The sequence below is a fragment of the Cololabis saira genome, chromosome 17 (genome assembly GCF_033807715.1).
Source record: "Cololabis saira isolate AMF1-May2022 chromosome 17, fColSai1.1, whole genome shotgun sequence".
Taxonomy (NCBI): Eukaryota; Metazoa; Chordata; class Actinopteri; order Beloniformes; family Belonidae; genus Cololabis; species Cololabis saira.
The window spans coordinates 513,862-536,664 of record NC_084603.1 but is presented as its reverse complement, the minus strand read 5'-3'; the positions used below and the strand labels follow the sequence as shown (position 1 = coordinate 536,664).

Below are 22,803 nucleotides of genomic sequence, written 5' to 3'. Positions count from 1 at the left end.
TGATAAATATTGTGATAATAAAAAAAAAAAAATCCTGCACCCTCTTTAATAATCATGTCTGCCACACTCTGCTGCACCTCTCACTTTTGTATTTCTTTTGTATAATTTTTTTGTATTTTTTGTATAATTTGTCTGTTAAAATTGTAAATAGGTTATACTTATTCTATTTTTATTCAGAACTGTCCTTCTCACTACCTCAAACTGCTGCACCTTTAAAATGTTTATACTGTACATAGAAATACCACATCTGTTTATTGTTTATTTTTAATACCAAAGAGCGAAATTACCGGAGTCAAATTCCTTGTTGGACAATGTTCGAACCTGGCCAATAAAGATGATTCTGATTCTGATAAAGTTCTTTATTTTCTGTAATGCAATTACAAAAACAAAAATGTCATCCATTCTGGATTCATTACAAATCAACTGAAATATTACAAGCCTTTTATTATTTTAATATTGCTGATTATGGTTTACAGTTTAAGATTGCCAGAATATTATAATTGTTTGAGATAGGATATTTGAGTTTGGAGGCATGGTGACGTAGAATTTTCAAATTGGGTTGATTCACCATTCGAATGGTTGCAGATTAGTTTTGTGATTCTGTATTTGACCAGGATTGTATGGAAATGGGATTCTTGCCATTGCGAGTATGAGCTGTGTATGACTGGGTTGACTGTGACACAAGCGTGAAACATATCAATCATTTTTCTTTATTTTGTCTGTCGTGAAGTCACGTACTATCACCAGAGACAAATGCGTTAAAGCTACTCTGGCTCTGTTGACCCATTTGGCTGAACAGGGGCATAAAGCCAGCCTGTCCAAACTGGAGTTTGCTGCCACAGAGGTTACGTTTCTGGGTCATGTCATTTCAGGAGAGGGCAAATCCCTCTCACCTGGCAGAATTTGGGCCATTCAAAGAAAAAAAAACCCTCACTAAGAAACAAGTGATGTTTTTCATTGCATCAATAAATATATCTAAAAAAAAAGCTACATTAGCATCAATCCTCACCTACCAAGCAAATATTGATCAGCAAGCAGAAACCGATCAGAGCCAAACTAAACAGTCATTCAAAGTCCATTTTTATTGAATTTCTTGTTACAATATTATACAAGAAGTCGTTTTTACAGGAATTCACATATTAACACATGAGAGAAAAGATGTGGCGGCGCGGCGGAAGCAGTCCAGACATCACGACCCTGCGGGGGAGACGACCAAGTAAAACGGGACCAAAACCAGCAAATCACGGTCTCTATTTGTTGAAAGAAAATCTGGTTATTTCAAACTTAAAAACACCCACACAGGAAGTTTGACACGGCAAAGCCGTCAGCGCCGCCAGTAAAACAGAAGTAAACTAAAACCACAACTGTCCTGATCAATACGCAGTTTGCTGCAGCTCCTTCACCAATAGTTCATCCATTTCATCTCCCATGATGCTTCAGTTCTGTGAGTGACAGCGAGGTGGGCGGAGCCTCGATCTGTGGTGCCCAAAGCAATAAAAAACTAACAAAAAAAAGCAGGACTTCCTGGTCGTGAATCTGTGGATCTCTGATTGGCTGAGAGGTGGCGGGTCGGAGATAAACGGCCTGAAGAAAATCCCTGAAAGCTGATCCGAGCTCAGCGAGCAGCTTTAAAGAGGTGGGCGAAGCCAGAGCCAATCAGAGGCTGTGTGAGGGAGTGGGCGGGGCCAGAGGCCGTGTGAGGGAGTGGGCGGGGCCAGAGGCTGCGAGCCAATCAGAGTCCGTGTGAGGAAGTGGGCGGGGCCAGAGGCTGTGTGAGGGAGTGGGCGGGGCCAGAGGCTGCGAGCCAATCAGAGTCCGTGTGAGGAAGTGGGCGGGGCCAGAGGCCGTGTGAGGAAGTGGGCGGGGCCAGAGGTCAGAGGTGCTGCCAGTCGATGGCCACCAGCGTCTGATTGGCCTCCTGGGCGTGACCTATGACCTCGGGGATGCCGTGCTGCCGCCACAGACGCTCCATCTTCCTGTAGCGGTCGGGACAGAGATGGAGGGGGTTCCCCCGCCTGCAGACAACAAACAAACAAGTTTTATCTGTTGCCATGGTGATTGTTGCCATGATGATTGTTGCCATGGTGATTGTTAGTAATCGTGTAGAGAGTAAACGTACTTGAGTCCCTGGTCCGTCTCCCCGTAGTCGTCCAGGTACGGGGGAGGGTAGAAGCAGCCCTTGGTTTTACCTGCCACGAACAACACCTGACTCTCCCTCACCCTGGACACACACACACACACACACACACACACACACACACACACACACACACACACACACACACACACACACACACACACACACACACACACACACACACACACACACACACACACACACACAGAGTTCATGTCATCAGAGAACATCAGATGAAACCAGGTCCCTTGATGTGGGTAGGGAGTCCTGGAGACCCGGGAGTCCTGGAGACCTGGGGCCTCATTTATCAACCATGCTGGGACCAGGACCAGGATTGGGACCAGGACTGGGACCAGGACTGGGACCTGGGGCCTCATTTATCAACCGTGCCTAGAAAAGGTTCTAAATTCTGTCGTAGGAATGAAATTTAGCGTTTTGTCTCTCGCTCTCGAGAGAAGGACATTTGGCTAAATGAAGGTGCTACTGTAACTTCAGAAGGCCTCTGTGTGGAGCGAAGCAAACAAGTGCTCCCAAGGGATTTGTTCCCCCTGGTGGCTGAGTTGAGCCATGGAGAGTTCCATGTCTCAACAGGAGGCAGGGTATGGTACATCACCAGGACTAAACTGAATACCTTTAAAAAAAATGTTGTAGGAGCTGTCTAACATGTTGTAGATACAACACGCAAGGCAATATGAGACCTAAAAGAGGTCAGTGTCCCCAAGGGACCTATCCATTTGAAGTTATCCATTTGGATTTCATTGAGCTGTCCAGAAGTGGGCAATACTTGGAATGAACTAATGGCACTGTTAAGCTAAGGCTCAGGAAAACCATGGAAGAAACTGGAAAACCATGACCTGAATGCCGGCCATTAGTCGAAATGTACATGAGAATCGTCACGCCCTTTGGGTGGTGCATGGTCGCCCGTTCCAACTCCCTTCTATCGGACGGAGAACCGTGGCAAGAGAAAACCGAAGAGGCAGATCCACTCTCGATGTGGATGAGTAAATTGTTTGCTGGAAAAATGTTCAAAGTTCTTGTGAGCTGGTGGTTTCTTCTCTCTCTCTCCTACGCAGGAACTGCTGAAACTGGGTGACCAGATCCTGATTCGAGTGGTGAAAGGTCATCACCCCGTTGGGACGGCCCTTTTTGTTGTCCAGATCAGGACACTGACAGCAGTAAAGGCTGCTGAACGATATACGTGGGTTCACCAGTCACAGTGCAAGCTAGTGGGAAACTTTCCAGACCCTGAGTAGGCCGGAAGTCGGACGGTATCAAAACCCTTGTCCGCTGAAGAACTCACCTGACGCCTACTCACCAGCCACGGGCCTGAAGAAGATGACTAGCCCAAACTGACTGGCTACAACAGACTGGAGAGGAGTCAGAGAGATGGAAGAAACTTTTCCACTAATGAGTCATGCTGACATGTTAGGAATTGTTCCTCAAACTCTTTACTTACATTGCTGTTTTAATTTAGGAACACTGCTGCATGTTCATCCCTGATGAAACTGGTGCTGAATCTTACCAAAGCTATAGCCGAATTACGTCAGTTGACCAAAGTCGTGTCAGAAGACGCTCAGCAGGCACCACTTTTTGGTCCTGGCTGACCTCAGGCCACTGGACTGACATAATGACTGAAATTATGAATCCGTTCATCACTGTTCTGATACTGTTCTGTGTTTTCACTGCATGTATCATTCTGTGTCTCCGTGCAATGGTCCAAAGAACCATCCAAACTTCCTTAATCAAGTATTATGAAGTCCATTACCAACAACTCCAACGAACTCTAACTGATGAGAAGGATGTCCATGATGACACTGGAATGTAAACTGTTTCATTTTGTTTATGCTCATATCTTAAGCCTAATGGGCGGATATTAGTTGAAGTGTCAAAAGAACAACAGGAGGGAATTGTACGGTTAACTAAAGGTTAGCTGGACACATCTGTCCAAGACTTCCTGTTTTGTCCGGAAGGGGCCCCATTGACCCATTGACCTTTTTTATCCTTTTAAAACTTTAAGCTTCTGTATAACCAGATCAGTTCCTCTTTAACTGAAAATGTCATGATTTATCTTTTAACTAAAGATGTCTGATTCACAATGTGTGACCTTTTTAACCTCGATGTCTATTTCCTGTTTTCTTCCAATTGTCCACTGTCTATTCACTGTTGACTGTCCTTATATGGTCATTTCCTGTCAGGTTTCTCAATAAAAGCATAATGCAGGAGGAGGAGCTTTAGGAAGCTCAGGAGTTCTCTCAGGTAAAGGTGTGTTACCTGAGCAACAGCCCCACCCCCGACCCGCAGGTAGAGGTGTGGGTGGTGCAGGTGAAGGTGTGGGCGGTGCAGGTAAAGGTGTGGGCGGTGCAGGTAAAGGTGTGGGGGTGCAGGTAAAGGTGTGTTACCTGAGGAACAGCCCCACCCCCGCCCCGCAGGTAAAGGGGGGGCGGTGCAGGTAAAGGTGTGGGCGGTGCAGGTAAAGGTGTGGGCGGTGCAGGTGCAGGTAAAGGTGTGGGCGGTGCAGGTGCAGGTAAAGGTGTGGGCGGTGCAGGTGCAGGTAAAGTTGTGGGCGGTGCAGGTAAAGGTAAAGGTGTGTTACCTGAGGAACAGCCCCACCCCGGCCCCGCAGGTAAAGGTGTGGGCGGTGCAGGTAAAGGTGTGGGCGGTGCAGGTAAAGGTAAAGGTGTGTTACCTGAGGAACAGCCCCACCCCGGCCCCGCAGGTAAAGGTGTGGGCGGTGCAGGTAAAGGTGTGGGCGGTGCAGGTAAAGGTAAAGGTGTGTTACCTGAGGAACAGCCCCACCCCGGCCCCGCAGGTAAAGGTGTGGGCGGTGCAGGTAAAGGTGTGGGCGGTGCAGGTGCAGGTAAAGGTGTGGGCGGTGCAGGTAAAGGTGTGGGCGGTGCAGGTAAAGGTAAAGGTGTGGGCGGTGCAGGTGCAGGTAAAGGTGTGGGCGGTGCAGGTAAAGGTGTGGGCGGTGCAGGTGCAGGTGTGGGGGTGCAGGTAAAGGTAAAGGTGTGTTACCTGAGGAACAGCCCCACCCCGGCCCCGCAGGTAAAGGTGTGGGCGGTGCAGGCTCCCACGTCTTCTCCGTCCACCTCCGTCTGGCAGCAGTAGCTCTGGGAGCAGAGCATCGCCCCGCACACCAGACACAGCGTTGGAGCCCGGGACTTATCTCCACCGGACCGGGGACACCTGGGGAGACAGGGGGACAGGTGACTTGTCTCCACCTGACCGGGGACACCTGGGGAGACAGGGGGACAGGTGACTTATCTCCACCTGACCGGGGACACCTGGGGAGACAGGGGGACAGGTGACTTATCTCCACCTGACCGGGGACACCTGGATAGATAATGTAATGGGACATTTTAGCTTTTTTAACATACATTTTGTTGCTTTAAGACTAAAGCACAAATCCTGTTTTCAAGTGAACAGCCAGGCCATAATTTGTGTCATTGTTTTAAGCTGGAACTATAAGATAATTGTCTCTAAACATCTCCAGGTCACTCAGGACTGACTGCTCGTCTGATCAGATGACTGTGTGACCCCATTCATGAATGCTTTTATTAAAACTCCAGAAAGACAGCTGACGTGTCCTGACATTCTTTTTGAACACTTTATTGAGCGAACAACAATTTTTGACACCACAATTTGGCGACCACGAAGGGACTCCGTCTGTGAGCGGATTTTCTTTTTTCCTCTGGACCGACGGTGATTAAAGTGCAGCAACAAACCTCGTACTCCCCCATCAAGGAAGGTGGAGAGAGGGCCTGAGGTCTGGAGGACTGAGAGAGTCCCCTCACCTGTTGGGGTCTAGCGAACTCGGTGGCTACAGAAAACACCTCGCTGTTCTTTCAGGTGAGTTTTGAGGAAAGAAACGGCCGAAAAATTGAAAACAGTCTCCTCACTACGTACTGAATCGACAGTAGAGTCGGCAGACGTGCCCGACCCTGAGCTTCCCTACGGGCGGAGGCTTTGTGTCGGGGACTGGTAAACTTACTCCAAGTTTGGAACTTGGGGGCTCTGAGTTCGGGTAATCTAGAGTGACCAGACCGGGTCTGAGGGCACTTAGGGCCTATGAATACTAAGAAGTTTGTGTTTTTAGGTCCACAGGTGAGTCTACAGGTGCAGGTTCTGGTGTCTCTCACGTGAAGCTGGACGCCTGGTTGATCAGGACACTGTAGTCCTCTGGAAGCTCCATGGTGGTGTTGGTGGGTGTAGGTGAGTCTAAGTGGGTACTGGTGAGTCTAGGAGGGTGCTGGTGGATCTACAGGTGAGTCTACAGGTGTGTTTACAGGTGCAGGTGTCTCTTACGTGAAGCTGGACGCCTGGTTGATCAGGACACTGTAGTCCTCTGGAAGCTCGATGAGCCGGTTGGACTCCCGGGGGAACCGGGTCACCCTCCCCCCCGGCAGCAGAGGGGCCACCCCAGGGTGCTGGATCCCCCCCCGCAGCAGAGGGGGCACCCCAGGGTGCTGGATCCAGGAGAGGACCAGCGGGTCCAGCAGGTCCTGGTGGGTCTGGTACAGCAGCAGCAGGTTGGGGGGCAGAGACAGGAAGCTGCACAGAGACTCCCACTGGCCGGGGCCTGCAACTGCAAGAGAGGGGGTTATACTGGTGGTGGTAGGGGGGGGGCTCAGAGGTCTGGGGGTCAGAGGTCAGAGGTCGGGGGGGGGGGGGTCTGGAGGGGTCAGGGGTCAGAGGTCTGGGGGTCAGGGGTTAGGTGGGGGTCAGAGGTCAGTAAAACGGCTCAGCTCCACATTATTATTAGACCTGATAGAGCCTTATGTTCCTGGCAGAGCTCTCCGTTCTCAGAGTGCAGGTTTACTCGTAGTTCCTAGAGTATCTAAATGTAGATTTGGAGGGCGGGCGTTCTGCTATCAGGCACCATTACTATGGAACCAACTTCCAATCTGGGTTAAGGAGGCTGACACCACCTCCACCTTTAAAACTAAACTTAAAACCTTTCTGTTTAGTAAAGCCTATAGTTAGTGTTTAGTAAACCTCTAGCTGGTGTTGGTAAATCTCTAGGTAGTGTAAACTCTAGTGTGTTAGAGTCAGTAGTCATAGTTGCAGCTATAGAACAAGACTATAATAGTTAGTCTCAAATATAGCTTGGTGGTAGATATGCTGCTATAGGCCTATGCTGCAGGGGGGACCGACATGATCCAAAACATACGAAAAAACATACGAAGAAATGTACGAAAAAACGTACGAAAAGACGTACGAAAAAAAAAAAACGCACGAAAAAAACGTATGAAAAAACGTACGAAAAAACATACGAAAAAACGTACGAAAAAACATACGAAAAAACGTACTAAAAAACGTACGAAAAAACATACGAAAAAACGTACTAAAAAACGCACGAAAAAACGTACAAAAAGACATACGAAAAAAAAGTACGAAAAAACGTAAGAAAAATCGTACGAAAAAACGTACGAAAAAACGCACGAATAAACGTACGAAAAAAAAAATACGAAAAAAACGTACGAAAAAAAACGTACGAAAAAACGTATGAAAAAAAAAACGTACGAAAAAACTAACGAAAAAAAAAATAACGAAAAACGTACGAAAAAAAAACGTACGAAAGAAACTTATGAAAAAAAAAACGTATGAAAAATCGCACGAAAAAAGGCACGAAAAAACGTACAAAAAAAAACGCACGAAAAAACACGTACGAAATAAAGTACGAAAAAACGCACGCAAAAATATAGCTTGGTGGTAGATATGCTGCTATAGGCCTATGCTGCAGGGGTGACCGACATGATCCGCTGGGCGGTGCCTCTCACCCTTCTTCTCCTCTCCTCTTCCCTTCCTCTCTTCTCCATCTCCATTTTTATTTATTATAAATATCTCATAGTTATCATTTTTGTCCATCGTTCCTGTAGTTTCTTGTGCCGGCCCCCCTTTTTTCTCTTTTGTGCATGTTTGCAGGCCGGAGCCTCGGGAGCTGCTTTCTGGCCTGCAGTCCGGCCCAACTATGTTGGAATAGACGCTATACAAATAAAACTGAATTGAATAGTTACCCAGGTCAGCAGGGGGGGGGGGGGGGGGTGTTGGGAGGTCAGGGGTCAGGTAGGGGTCAGGTAGGGGTCAGGGGTCAGGTAGAGGTCAGGTAGGGATCAGAGGTCAGGGGTCAGGTAGGGGTCAGGTAGGGGTCAGGTAGAGGTCAGGTAGGGGTCAGAGGTCAGGTAGAGGTCAGAGGTCAGGTAGGGGTCAGGAATTACCCAGGTCAGCAGGGGGGGGGGGTGTTGGGAGGTCAGGGGTCAGGTAGGGGTCAGGGGTCAGGTGGGGGTCAGGTAGAGGTCAGGGGTCAGGTAGAGGTCAGGTAGAGGTCAGGTGTCAGGTAGGGGTCAGGTGGGGGTCAGGAGTTACCCAGGTCAGCAGGGGGGGGGGGGTGTTGGGAGGTCAGGGGTCAGGTAGGGGTCAGAGGTCAGGTAGGGGTCAGGGGTCAGGTAGAGGTCAGGTAGGGGTCAGGGGTCAGGAGTTACCCAGGTCAGCAGGGGGCGCTGCAGAGTTCAGGTAGTGGAAGAACAGAGCAGCAGCTCGGAGGAACGGCAGGATTCCAGCTTTGACTCGACTCCAGAGCTGCCAGGGGGAAACGTCCGGGAGGCTGGTGAATACATGAATACATGAATTATGAACACATGAATACATGAACACATGAATCATTCACTCATCAATCAGGAGGCTGGTGGACACATGAACACATGAATACATGAATAATTAACCCATCAATCAGGAGGCTGGTGAACACATGAATTATGAACACATGAATAATTAACCCATCAATCAGGAGGCTGGTGAACACATGAATTATGAACACATGAATAATTAACCCATCAATCAGGAGGCTGGTGGACACATGAACACATGAATAATTAACTCATCAATCAGGAAGCTGGTGGACACATGAACACATGAATAATTCACTCATCAATCAGGAGGCTGGTGGACACATGAACACATGAATAATTAACTCATCAATCAGGAAGCTGGTGGACACATGAACACATGAATAATTCACTCATCAATCAGGAGGCTGGTGGACACATGAACACATGAATAATTAACTCATCAATCAGGAAGCTGGTGGACACATGAACACATGAATAATTCACTCATCAATCAGGAGGCTGGTGGACACATGAACACATGAATCATTCACTCATCAATCAGGAGGCTGGTGGACACATGAACACATGAATCATTCACTCATCAATCAGGAGGCTGGTGGACACATGAACACATGAATAATTAACTCATCAATCAGGAAGCTGGTGGACACATGAACACATGAATAATTAACTCATTAATCAGGAGGCTGGTGGACACATGAACACATGAATCATTCACTCATCAATGACTCGGTCAGAGATGGATCTGGAGACCCAGGAACATCGTCCTGATTCCTCCAGAATTCATCAATAATTCATCAATAATTCATCAATACTTATAAATAAATAAATGAGTCCCTGGACTAGAATGTTCCAGGTAACTTATCCAGGTGGAGGCTCCGCCCATCAGTCATGGAGGCTCCGCCCATCACCTGTCAGTCATGCAGGCTCTGCCCACCAGCACCTGTCAGTCATGGAGCACCCGGTCATCCTGCTGCTGCTTCCACCTGCCTGCAGTCCCCACCCCCCTCTGGTCATCCCGCTGCTGCTTCCACCTGCCTGCTGGTCCCCACCCCCGGTCATCCTGTTGCTGCTTCCACCTGCCTGCGGTCCCCACCCCCGGTCATCCCGCTGCTGCTTCCACCTGCCTGCGGTCCCCACCCCTGGTCATCCCGCTGCTGCTTCCACCTGCCTGCTGGTCCTCACCTGCTCAGGTGTTTCCTCAGGAAACAGTAGAGCTGGAGTGTGAGCTGCTCCTCCTCTGATCCCCCGCCGTCCTGGTCCATGCACACCTCCCCTGGAGACAGAGGGGACATACAGGTGAGGACACACAGGTGAGGACACACAGGTGTGTGTGTGTGTGTGTGTTAGTGTGTGTGTGTGTGTCACCTGTGCTGTTAGGTTTTTCAGTACAGAGTGGCCCGGGGCCCATTAAATATAAACACTCTATAGCAGGGGTATTCAACTAAAACTTTAAGAGGTCCATTTAGAGAAAATGTACTCAAGCGAAGGTCCAGAACATCATAATATATATATATATATATATATATATATATATATATATATATATATATATATATATATATTAAAAAAGTACACATTTGCCACTTACATTTTATTTTATTTTTCAAATGCTATCTTATTTTATTTCTCTACCAGCGGTTTGAATTTCCCCTTTTCTTTGTTAATTGTCTCAGCACATTTTTATAATAAATGAATATAAGCATTGATGAGCCTGGAACGATATTTAGTTTTAATTATGTTCATTGTGGAGAAAGCTGCTTCACAGCTGTATCTGGACCCAAACATGTTTTAAGATGGTCAGTTTATTTTCTGTGACTTCAGTTCAGACTTGAGTGGATATGTTTGATGAAAAACTTTGTGTTTTGTTTCAGTGGCGTTTCACTTTCGCAATTTGAACGCCACGGTCTCTGAACGTATGAGACACTGGTTTTGTCCCAGTGGGAAGACTGAACAGGATGAATCTGTCCATTCTGAGTTGAACTTCCCTTTCCACCTGTTACGCTTCTCATGTCTGTATATATATGTATTAGCCAAGCTAATTACTGCATTTTGTACCGCGGCCCTAGAATCACTGTGTGTGTGTGTACCTGTGCTGCAGGTCAGCAGCACCTGCACCAGGTGTGTGTATGTATATTAGTGTGTGTGTGTGTATGTTAGTGTGTGTGTGTGTGTGTGTGTGTGTGTGTACCTGTGCTGCAGGTCAGCAGCACCTGCACCAGGTGTGTGTATGTATATTAGTGTGTGTGTGTGTATGTTAGTGTGTGTGTGTGTGTGTGTGTGTGTGTGTACCTGTGCTGCAGGTCAGCAGCACCTGCACCAGGTGTGTGTATGTATATTAGTGTGTGTGTGTGTATGTTAGTGTGTGTGTGTGTGTCTCACCTGTGCTGCAGGTCAGCAGCACCTGCACCAGGTGAGCTACCGTCACCAGGTGCAGCAGGTGCAGGTGTCCCACGTCCACCGAGCTGCGTCCTGATTGGTCCAGACTGTGGAGGGAGCTGTAGGACAACACACTGTACACCTGCACACACACACACACACACACACACACACACACACACACACACACACACACACACACACACACACACACACACACACACACACACACAATCAGTTGGAATATATTGGTCCCCCTGGACCCGGACCAGGTCTGGGTTCAGACTCACCAGCAGGTGGAACATGTCCAGGTCCAGGTCCTGGTGGACCCCGCTGGTCCACCAGGACCTGGACCAGGACCAGGTCTGGGTTCAGACTCACCAGCAGGTGGAACATGTCCAGGTTCAGGTCCTGGTCCTGGTGGACCCCCTGGTCCACCAGGACCAGGACCAGGACCAGGTCTACCAGAGACTCACCAGCAGGTGGAACATGTCCAGGTTCAGGATACAGGGAGAGTTTTCCACCCGCCGGTCCGGGACCAGAACTGGAGGGAGAGACAGGTACAGGTGTTACACTCAGACAGGTTTATTATTTTAATATTGTTTAATGTTTATTATTAATAATATATGTATATATATATATATATATATATATATATATATATATATATATATACCATGAACCGGTTCCCAGCAGGACTGGGGACCGGCTAAGGTCGAAGGTCAGGGGTGAAATTTCACAGAGTTCTTTGAGGCGTCTCCATTTCATTTTCCAGGTTAAAGTATATGAAGTCTGTACTGACTGAGTCATGTGACCAGTTCTGGCTGAATGAGTCAGCAGCTGAGCTCTGGTTGCCCCGGCAACAAGAACCTCGACTTCAGAACCTTCCGGTTTGGCTGTGAGAAAAACCCAGATTTTGGCTTCTGACAAGTTCTCAAATAACTCCGATTTGTGATCAAACCGTAGCTCGTAGCAGAAAAACTAAAACATCGTGAGAGACACAGAACCCGGCAGATTCTGACAATCTAAATTTATTCAGATATTCCTTAAAATGAGTGAGTAAGGTCAGTGCGAAGACAGAGGGAGATTCTTTTGAAGAAAATGTTTGATTACATTACAGTGAATGGGGACGTAGACAGGTATTGGCGCCGCTCTATCCCCCCCGTTTAAATTTTGTGCATACCCCGCCTGTCAAAGTCACATTTTATGAATCCCAACACCTATGTCTACATTCTGACCAAAAATTATTTGTCTGCCTTTTACGGTTTGGCCGTGAGCTCGAGTTACAAATAAAAATTCAGGTTATTTTTTTTACTGTTTCTCACACTCTAGCAACCGACGCCGCACTCTAGATTTGACGAAAAAGTAATTTCCAGTCCTCGCTTGAGTGCTCATATCTTGAAAAGTGGACATCTTAGGAAAAGACAGTTTGGGGTTTGGAGAGAGAAACCCCAAACTGTTTTTACTTTTTCCCATCAACTTTGAATTGTTTTTTTTGGCCGTTTTTTTGGGAATAACTTTGGGAAAAATGGGAATTTCAACACCAAAAGTCATAGCACACTATTCCCGATTGAGACACACGTTTTGATATATGATTCGCCTGGGTCCTCCGAAATCTGTAGGAGGAGTAGCAAACCAAAATCTGGCCGGAAAATGAATAATAACTAGACAATTTCCTCGCAGAAATTTCGAGAGTGCCACGGCGGGCTGCTGCCCATTTGTGTACATTGCTTGATTTTGCAAGCAATAAAGGTGAAGGATTCACATATCGGCCAATCAGAAGAAGGGGCGGGGCTAATTTGCACCAATGAAGGTCAAGGACTACATACCAAGCCCTATGACACCACCCATGACTCTGTATGTCAAACCATTAAAAAGTTATTTGAATATCCCATTTTGGCCAATCAGAAGAAGGGGCGGGGCTAATTTGCACCAATGAAGGTCAAGGACTCAATACCGAGTCCGATGTCAAACCATTCAAAGGTTATTTGACTATAACATATCAACCAATTAGAAGAAGGTGTGGGGCTACTTTGTATATAATATACAAATGTATATATTTATATATATAATAATAATTATAATATATATATATATATATATATATATATATATATATATATATATATATATATATATATATATATATATATATATATATATATATCCCATGAACCGGTTCCCAGCAGGACTGGTTATCGTCTAAGGTCAAAGGTCAGGGTTCAGATTTCTCCATTTTCCAGGTTAAAGTATATGAAGTCTGTACTGACTGTGACCAGTTCTGGCTAAATGACTCAGCAGCTGACTGCTGGTTGCTAGGGGCAACAATAACCTCGACTCACGAGGAACATTCCGGGTTGGCTGTTTGCCTTGTGACAAAATCTCAAATAACTCCGATTCGTGAGAAAACCGTAGCTCCTAGCAGAAAAACAAAGACATCGTGAGAGACACAGAACCCGGCAGATTCTGACAATCTTAATTTTATTCAGATATTCCTTATAATGTGTTAGTAACGGCAGTGCGAAAACAAAGTGAGAGTTTTTTGAAGGAAACCTTTTATTACATTACAGTCAATGGAGACCGAGGCAGGAATTGGCGCCGCTTTAGCCCCCCCGTTTAAATTTTGTGCATACACCGCCTGTGAAAGTCACATTTTATGAATCCCAACACCTATGTCTACATTTTGACCAAAAATTATCTGTCTCCCTTTCACGGTTCGGCCGTGAGCTCGAGTTACAAATAAAAATTAAGGTTATTTTTCTACTGTCCTCGCACTCTAGAAAATGACAGCTGCACTCTAAATTTGACAAAAAAGTGATTTCCAGTCCTCGCTTGAGGGCTCATATCTTGAAAAGTGTACATTTTAGGTAAAAACTGTTTAGGGGTTGGAGAGAGAAGAGAAGTTTTCCTCCGTTTTGAAGTTTGAATGACATTTGTACGTGCAAGTATGAGAAAGATAGGTGACTCAGAAAAAAGGTGAATTTTGTCTTTTTTTTCTAAACATTTTCCCATCCGCTTTGAATGGGTCCATACAAATACATGGGACATTTAGTTCCCCATTAGTTTGGAAATTTGGAAATTTGGAAGTTTGGAAACTATTTGTGCCATCGCTGTGAAAATCCACAGGACTGTAGTTAAATTCAGGGCCTACAACTTTCTAAATCGGTTCAGAATTTTTCGAGTAACGGTGTGCGAGTGGTGAGGCCCCAAAGTTCTCCCAATGCATTCCAGATGGCGCTAAAAGCGCACGTTTTTGCACGTTGCGCAAAAACGTGCACACCAATCGCTAATAAAAGTCATAGCACATTCCCGATTCCCGATTAAGGCGCACGTTTCTACGTTTTTACTTTTACTTTTAGTTACGCGCAGAAGTTTGTCCGGAAAATGAATAATAAGATGAAACGCACACAACAACAATAGTGCCTCTGGCTGCGCCAAGAGGCACTGCTCCTCCATTGCTATTGCATAGAAGTTGGAAGCTCGGCTTGGCGGAAATTGATCACAAATTCGTCTGTTTGGAGTCGCCATTGATAAACCAGAGACTAAAAGGCAGACGGAAAATTACTGAGTCTGTCTGTTTTGCAATATAATTGTTGATTCTATAATCTGGCCTTGACAGGGCGGTTTTTGGCCGATCACAATCACAATCTTCCTGGTGGAATGTAAACAAGGTGACTCTGCCCCCACTAACCCTCCCCTCTCAGGAACATCTGTGGACCTGGATCAGAACTGACCGAGCCGTCTGATAACATCAAGGACACTGGCTGAGGAGCAGCTCTGGGCGAAGGTTCACGGACTCATCGCTTACACACACTTACTGATAACCACACCTCCCTCAACTCAACGCCTTACTCGGCCCTCCCTCTTATAAGCCCCCCCAACAGTCTCCGGGTTTCGAGCGCCACGAAGTCGCTGCGATCACTTGGATGTGCTGTTTGTAATGTTTGTACTGTTTTTTTTCTCCATCTTGGAAAAACAGGCGCACAATACCATCATGTCGCCGCCGGTGTATCCAAAGTCAAAAACAGATTTCTAAGCTTTGTGTGTACAGGTGTGTGTACAGGTGTGTGTGTGTGTGTGTGTGTGTGTGTACAGGTGTGTGTGTGTGTATACAGGTGTGTGTGTTACCTGCCAGTAACCTGCTGAAGTGAGTGTAAACGGTGTTCTGAGGGACTGAAGTCCAGCAGGCAGAACCGAACCGGACCAGAGAGGAGAGGCAGTCGTCCTGGAACACACACACATTAATACACACACACACATTAATACACACACACACACACACACACACACACACACACACACACACACACACACACACACACACACACACACACACATTAAAACACACACACACACACACACACACACACACACACACACACACACACACACACATTAAAACACACACACACACACACATATTAAAACACACACACACACACACACACATTAATACACACACACACACACACACACACACACACACACACACACACACACACACACACACACACACATTAACACACACACACACACACATATTAAAACACACACACACACACACACATTAATACACACACACACACACACACACACACACACACACACACACACACACACACACACACACACACACACACACACACCCGTGAACCCTTAGAGGGCCGTTGTGGGCGGGGCCAGCTGGAGGGGGCGGGGCTATAGTTACCTGTCGACAAGGTAAACTCCCAAACAGCGGCTTGTCCTCGTCCAGCAGGAGACGCTCTGCAACAGAGGAGACACGTGGATGAAGACGGAACAGGTGAAGAGGTGTCCTGCAGGAGACCAGACTCCCTAACCAGTTAGGGAGACCAGACACCTACCAGGTGTTACCTGGTAGGTGTCTGGTCTCCCGCAGGACTCCTACCTGCCAGGTGTGTCAGGTGTGTCAGGTGTGTCAGGTGTGTCAGGTGTGTCAGGTGTGTCAGGTGTGTCAGGTGCCCCCCCCCCCCCCCCCCCCCAGGTGTGTCAGGTGCCCCCCCCCCCCCCCCAGGTGTGTCAGGTGTCCCCCCCCCCCCCCCCCAGGTGTGTCAGGTGTCCCCCCCCTCACCTATACTCTGGATGCTGAAGGCGCAGGTGCTCCACCCGACCACCGGGACTCTCCCGTCCTGCTCGTCCGGCTCCACCTTCAGTCCAACCTTAAACACGGCCAGACTGAAGGTGGTGATCATCTCACTGATGCTGCTGGAGAACGGCCTGCTGGGAAATCGTGGTAACATCACTGATGACATCACTGATGACATCATCAGGGACACAGATTATTGATTATTGATCAGGAAACTCACTGGGGACTGAAGTCCAGCCGGAACCCTTCAGGAACAGGCTCCGCCCCCTCCAGCTCACCTGTAACACAGTAACAGGTGAGGTAACTGCTGCTGCTGCAGGTGTGGCTCCGCCCCCCGACAGGTGACTCACCTTCAGGTGTTTTCCTGCAGGTGTGCAGCGCTGCGATCAGCTGACTGGTCGTCTGTAGCCACGCCTCCAGGCTGGGAGGGTCAGGACTGGAAAACAAGACATGCTGCTCAGGTACGAGGAGATACCTGCTCTTCCGACTCTCGACGAAGGCGGACGCTTCTCTGCTCCTCTCCCTTCCTATCTGCTACTGCTTTTGTTTGTCTCGTCTTCAGAGTATCTTCTTTTCACTCCTCCCAAACTCTACAATCATGGAATTGATTAACTGGTCTCTCAGCACAATCAGAAGTCAGGGGGTAAGGGAGCCCTCCTGCCCCCATGGGATGTTTTTTGCTGGATACACAATGGATTCCTGGAAACATTGGAAACTGTTGTGTTTGGTGATTCTGTCTGTCGAGGACGTTGAAGATGCTTCATAATTGGATTTATGATAGCAGGATTTCTCCTGATCGGAGGAGGGGGATTCCTGGTCTACCGACAAACGCGTAAGTCGTCGACAGCTGTTCTGGCTCTTTCAGAGCTGCCGGACGTGGCTGAAGGATCAAGCAAGGTGATCAACACTCAGACTTTAACGCTGGGGGAGCAAAGCCGTAAGCTGGATGTGATTCTTGAACAGAATCTCAGGCTGGCGGCGTCTTTGAGCTCATTGGTAAGATGGAGAAGACCCTGGAGAAGTTGGAAGCTCGGCTTGGCGGGAATTGATCACTAATTCGTCTGATTGGAGTCGCCATTGATGAACCAGAGACTGAAGACAGACGGAAAATTACTGAGGCTGCCTGTTCTTTCAATAAAATTGTTGATTCCATAATCTGGCCTTGACAGGGCGGTTTGGCCGATCGCTCTGGTCACAATCTCCCTGGTGGAATGTAAACAAGGTGACTCTGCCCCGGAATAACTGTGTTCACCGTGTTGCTCAGACATTCACACAGAGGTTTATACCTGAGGACAGGTGGGGGTTCCTATCCAAGGACAGGTGGGGGTTCCTATCTAAGGACAGGTGAGGTCTTACCTGTGTCCAGGTGTGGCCAGGTGCGGCAGCAGGGGGATCACCGTGTTGCTCAGACATTCACACAGGGGACACAGGAACTCTCCGTTCTCCACGTCGTAGCTGGTGTTGCCACGGAGACGCTGCTGCCGCCGCTGCTCCTTCACCTGCACCGCCTCAAAGTACCTGGACAGGTGAGAACAGGTACAGGTGGGAACAGGTCCAGGTGGGAACAGGTGAGAACAGGTGAGAACAGATACAGGTGAGAACAGGCACCTGGGTCAGGTGACCCGGGTCAGGTGACCTGGTCAGGTGACCTGGTCAGGTGTGTACAGGTGACCTGGGCGTGGCCACTCACCTCTGCCAGCAGGTGGCGTGCATGATGTGTCCACAGCTGGCGGTGTGAACGCCCACCGGCAGGTCGGGGTGCATGAACACCGGGTCCCTTCCTGCTGGAAACAGCCGTTAGTCTCAGGTAACCAGGTAAGCAGGTGTTCAGGTGTTCAGGTGTTGTTACAGGTGTGGTGCAGGTGTGGTTCAGGTGTTCAGGTGTTGTTACAGGTGTGGTTCAGGTGTGGCTCCGCCCACCTGGCTCCGGCGTGCAGGTGTGGTTCCTGGACAGGACCGTGGAGCGCTGGACGAAGGCGGCCAGGACCATGGCCTTGCCGGCCCCTCGCACCTCCTGCTCCTCCTGGCACAGGATACAGGTGACGAGCTGCCGCAGGTCGGCCCCGCCCACCCGCCTCGGACCCACGCACACCTTGGACGCACAGGTGAGGGCGGAGCTGGGAGAGCTGAGGAGAGAGAGAACACACCTGTACTCACACCTGGAAACACACCTGAGAGGCACAGGTGAGGGCAGAGCTGGGGGAGCAGGTGTATACAGGTGTTTCCAAGTGTATGCAGGTGTGTCCAGGTGTGTGTACAGGTGTCTCCAGGTGTGTGTCCAGGTGTATACAGGTGTATGCAGGTGTGTCCAGGTGTATACAGGTGTGTTTTGTTGAGAGCCATTGTCACGCAAGTTCCAGCTTCCTGAGGACCCCTGCAGGGACGGGGACTTGCAGGGACGAGGACCCCTGCAGGGACGAGGACTCCTGCAGGGACGAGGACCCCTGCAGGGACGAGGACCCCTGCAGGGACGAGGACTTGCAGGGACGAGGACCCCTGCAGGGACGAGGACCTGCAGGGACGAGGACCCCTGCAGGGACGAGGACCTGCAGGGACGAGGACTCCTGCAGGGACGAGGACCCCTGCAGGGACGAGGACTTGCAGGGACGAGGACTCCTGCAGGGACGAGGACCCCTGCAGGGACGAGGACTCCTGCAGGGACGAGGACCCCTGCAGGGACGAGGACTTGCAGGGACGAGGACTCCTGCAGGGACGAGGACCCCTGCAGGGACGAGGACTTGCAGGGACGAGGACCCCTGCAGGGACGAGGACCGGCAGGGACGAGGACCCCTGCAGGGACGAGGACCCCTGCAGGGACGAGGACCCCTGCAGGGACGAGGACCTGCAGGGACGAGGACCCCTGCAGGGACGAGGACTCCTGCAGGGACGAGGACTCCTGCAGGGACGAGGACCTGCAGGGACGAGGACTCCTGCAGGGACGAGGACCTGCAGGGACGAGGACCTGCAGGGACGAGGACCTGCAGGGACGAGGACCCCTGCAGGGACGAGGACCCCTGCAGGGACGAGGACCCCTGCAGGGACGAGGACCTGCAGGGACGAGGACCCCTGCAGGGACGAGGACTCCTGCAGGGACGAGGACTCCTGCAGGGACGAGGACCTGCAGGGACGAGGACCCCTGCAGGGACGAGGACCCCTGCAGGGACGAGGACCCCTGCAGGGACGAGGACCCCTGCAGGGACGAGGACCTGCAGGGACGAGGACCCCTGCAGGGACGAGGACCTGCAGGGACGAGGACTCCTGCAGGGACGAGGACCTGCAGGGACGAGGACTCCTGCAGGGACGAGGACCTGCAGGGACGAGGACCTGCAGGGACGAGGACCCCTGCAGGGACGAGGACTTGCAGGGACGAGGACCCCTGCAGGGACGAGGACCTGCAGGGACGAGGACCCCTGCAGGGACGAGGACCCCTGCAGGGACGAGGACCTGCAGGGACGAGGACCTGCAGGGACGAGGACCCCTGCAGGGACGAGGACCCCTGCAGGGACGAGGACCTGCAGGGACGAGGACCCCTGCAGGGACGAGGACCCCTGCAGGGACGAGGACCCCTGCAGGGACGAGGACCTGCAGGGACGAGGACCTGCAGGGACGAGGACCCCTGCAGGGACGAGGACCTGCAGGGACGAGGACCCCTGCAGCGACGAGGACCCCTGCAGGGACGAGGACTCCTGCAGGGACGAGGACCTGCAGGGACGAGGACCTGCAGGGACGAGGACCTGCAGGGACGAGGACTCCTGCAGGGACGAGGACTTGCAGGGACGAGGACCCCTGCAGGGACGAGGACCCCTGCAGGGACGAGGACCTGCAGGGACGAGGACCCCTGCAGGGACGAGGACCCCTGCAGGGACGAGGACCCCTGCAGGGACGAGGACCTGCAGGGACGAGGACCCCTGCAGGGACGAGGACCCCTGCAGGGACGAGGACCTGCAGGGACGAGGACCCCTGCAGGGACGAGGACCTGCAGGGACGAGGACCTGCAGGGACGAGGACCCCTGCAGGGACGAGGACCTGCAGGGACGAGGACCCCTGCAGCGACGAGGACCCCTGCAGGGACGAGGACCCCTGCAGCGACGAGGACCCCTGCAGGGACGAGGACCTGCAGGGACGAGGACCTGCAGCGACGAGGACCCCTGCAGGGACGAGGACCTGCAGGGACGAGGACCTGCAGGGACGAGGACCTGCAGGGACGAGGACCCCTGCAGGGACGAGGACCCCTGCAGGGACGAGGACCTGCAGGGACGAGGACCCCTGCAGGGACGAGGACCTGCAGGGACGAGGACTTGCAGGGACGAGGACCCCTGCAGGGACGAGGACTCCTGCAGGGACGAGGACCCCTGCAGGGACGAGGACTCCTGCAGGGACGAGGACCTGCAGGGACGAGGACCCCTGCAGGGACGAGGACCCCCTGCAGGGACGAGGACTCCTGCAGGGACGAGGACTTGCAGGGACGAGGACCCCTGCAGGGACGAGGACCCCCTGCAGGGACGAGGACTCCTGCAGGGACGAGGACTTGCAGGGACGAGGACCTGCAGGGACGAGGACTTGCAGGCGGCTCCAGTCTCATTCAGTGCTCGAGACACATTGTTACGCAAGTTCCGGCGTCTTGAATCCCTGCTGAGACGGCACCGTGGAAGTGGCTTTGACTTCCAGCCCCTGCAGAGACTTGATCCACGGAGGATACCATATATGGACTTCCTGACTCCTCAGGGGGTAGTCCCAAACTGAAAGATCACACCTGACTGTAAATTACTTTTTGTCTCTCACTTGGCTTGTTTATTCCTGTCTTTTGTTGATTGAACTTCTTGTATAAAAACCCTGTTGTAAAATCTCTCTGGGTCGGCACATCAACCTGGCACCTGTGTGTGTAGGTCTGCTCACCGCCGGCTACTGAATAAAACTCACTACTCACAAGCGGACTGAACTGATTTTGATCAATTCCTCAACAGTTTACAGGTGTATACAGGTATTTCCAGGTGTGTACAGGTGTGTCCAGGTGTATACAGGTGTGTTTACAGGTGTATACAGGTGTGTCCAGGTGTGTTTCCAGGTGTATACAGGTGTTTCCAGGTGTGTTTCCAGGTGTATTTACAGGTGTGTGTACAGGTGTGTCCAGGTGTATACAGGTGTGTGTACAGGTGTTTCCAGGTGTATACAGGTGTGTCCAGGTGTATACAGGTGTGTTTCCAGGTGTATACAGGTGTGTGTCCAGGTGTTTCCAGGTGTATACAGGTGTTTCCAGGTGTATACAGGTGTGTGTCCAGGTGTTTCCAGGTGTATACAGGTGTTTCCAGGTGTATACAGGTGTGTGTACAGGTGTTTCCAGGTGTATACAGGTGTGTGTCCAGGTGTTTCCAGGTGTATACAGGTGTGTCCAGGTGTATACAGGTGTGTTTCCAGGTGTATACAGGTGTGTGTCCAGGTGTTTCCAGGTGTATACAGGTGTTTCCAGGTGTATACAGGTGTGTGTCCAGGTGTGTCCAGGTGTTTCCAGGTGTGTCCAGGTGTGTTTACAGGTGTTTCCAGGTGTATACAGGTGTGTGTACAGGTGTTTCCAGGTGTGTTTCCAGGTGTTTACAGGTGTTTCCAGGTGTGTGCAGGTGTTTCCAGGTGTGTCCAGGTGTGTCCAGGTGTGTTTACAGGTGTTTCCAGGTGTGTTTCCAGGTGTTTCCAGGGGTTTCCAGGTGTGTGCAGGTGTTTCCAGGTGTGTCCAGGTGTGTTTCCAGGTGTTTCCAGGTGTGTGCAGGTGTTTCCAGGTGTGTCCAGGTGTGCAGCTGTTTCCAGGTGTATTTTTGTACCTGTACTCGGCGGCGGAGGTGGACGCCTCCATCTCCTCCAGACTCTGCTGGAACAGATCCTTGTTCTCGTTGATGAAATGTTTCTGCAGGTGTGTGCAGGTGTGCAGGTATATACAGGTGCTTACAGGTGTGTGCAGGTGTCTCCAGGTGTATACAGGTGTAGTGTTTTGTACCTGTACTCTGCAGCAGAGGTGGACGCCTCCATCTCCTCCAGACTCTGCTGGAACAGATCCTTGTTCTCGTTGATGAAATGTTTCTGCATCTCCGACATCTGAGCCATGATCTTCTCCCTCCGGAGCCGAGCCATCTCCGCCTTCCTCTTCCTCTCCGCCTTGTCCCTGTCCCGGCCCGTCTGGGGGACACCATACATCAATACATCGATCAATACACCCATACATCCATCAATCAACCAACCAGTCAGTCTACCAGCTCCTGACATGACGAGGTCTCACCTCCTCCGGCCCGGCTCCCTGGCTGACGGTGAAGGTGGAGCTGGTGGACGTTCTCTCTCTGATGGTCTTGATGGTTCCCACCGTCTGGAGACAAGATCAGCTGATCTACACCTGGAACCACCTGGAACCAGCTGGAACCAGCTGGAACCACCTGGAACCAGCTGGAACCACCTGGAACCACCTGGAACCAGCTGGAACCAGCTGGAACCACCTGGAACCAGCTGGAAAACTCTCTACACTACAGACTAAAACTCTCTACACCACAGACTAAAACTCTCTACACCACAGA

General features: G+C 50.5%; 1 protein-coding gene across 4 annotated transcripts in view; it reads right to left on the bottom strand.

Moving 5' to 3' along the window:
* Positions 1 to 970: 970 nt before the first annotated feature.
* ubr2 (ubiquitin protein ligase E3 component n-recognin 2) overlaps positions 971 to 22,803 on the bottom strand; it is a 55,867-nt gene continuing 34,034 nt past the window's right edge. The window contains exons 28-45 of one of the 4 annotated variants that reach the window (XM_061745993.1): positions 22,515 to 22,598; positions 22,236 to 22,414; positions 18,170 to 18,375; positions 17,940 to 18,033; positions 17,606 to 17,767; positions 16,600 to 16,685; positions 16,470 to 16,527; positions 16,235 to 16,383; positions 15,854 to 15,909; positions 15,274 to 15,370; positions 11,622 to 11,689; positions 11,149 to 11,287; positions 9,952 to 10,042; positions 8,620 to 8,741; positions 6,443 to 6,722; positions 5,153 to 5,323; positions 2,120 to 2,221; positions 971 to 2,015 (exon numbers count right to left, since the gene is read on the bottom strand). In XM_061745993.1, the coding sequence (XP_061601977.1) occupies positions 1,874 to 2,015; positions 2,120 to 2,221; positions 5,153 to 5,323; positions 6,443 to 6,722; positions 8,620 to 8,741; positions 9,952 to 10,042; positions 11,149 to 11,287; positions 11,622 to 11,689; positions 15,274 to 15,370; positions 15,854 to 15,909; positions 16,235 to 16,383; positions 16,470 to 16,527; positions 16,600 to 16,685; positions 17,606 to 17,767; positions 17,940 to 18,033; positions 18,170 to 18,375; positions 22,236 to 22,414; positions 22,515 to 22,598 (2,286 nt within the window). In that variant the 3' untranslated portion in view covers positions 971 to 1,873. Of the gene's footprint in view, positions 2,016 to 2,119; positions 2,222 to 5,152; positions 5,373 to 6,442; positions 6,723 to 8,619; positions 8,742 to 9,951; positions 10,043 to 11,148; positions 11,288 to 11,621; positions 11,690 to 15,273; positions 15,371 to 15,853; positions 15,910 to 16,234; positions 16,384 to 16,469; positions 16,528 to 16,599; positions 16,686 to 17,605; positions 17,768 to 17,939; positions 18,034 to 18,169; positions 18,376 to 22,235; positions 22,415 to 22,514; positions 22,599 to 22,803 lie in introns of those variants that run through there. The other 3 variants (XM_061745995.1, XM_061745994.1, XM_061745997.1) reach the window with 3 other exon arrangements.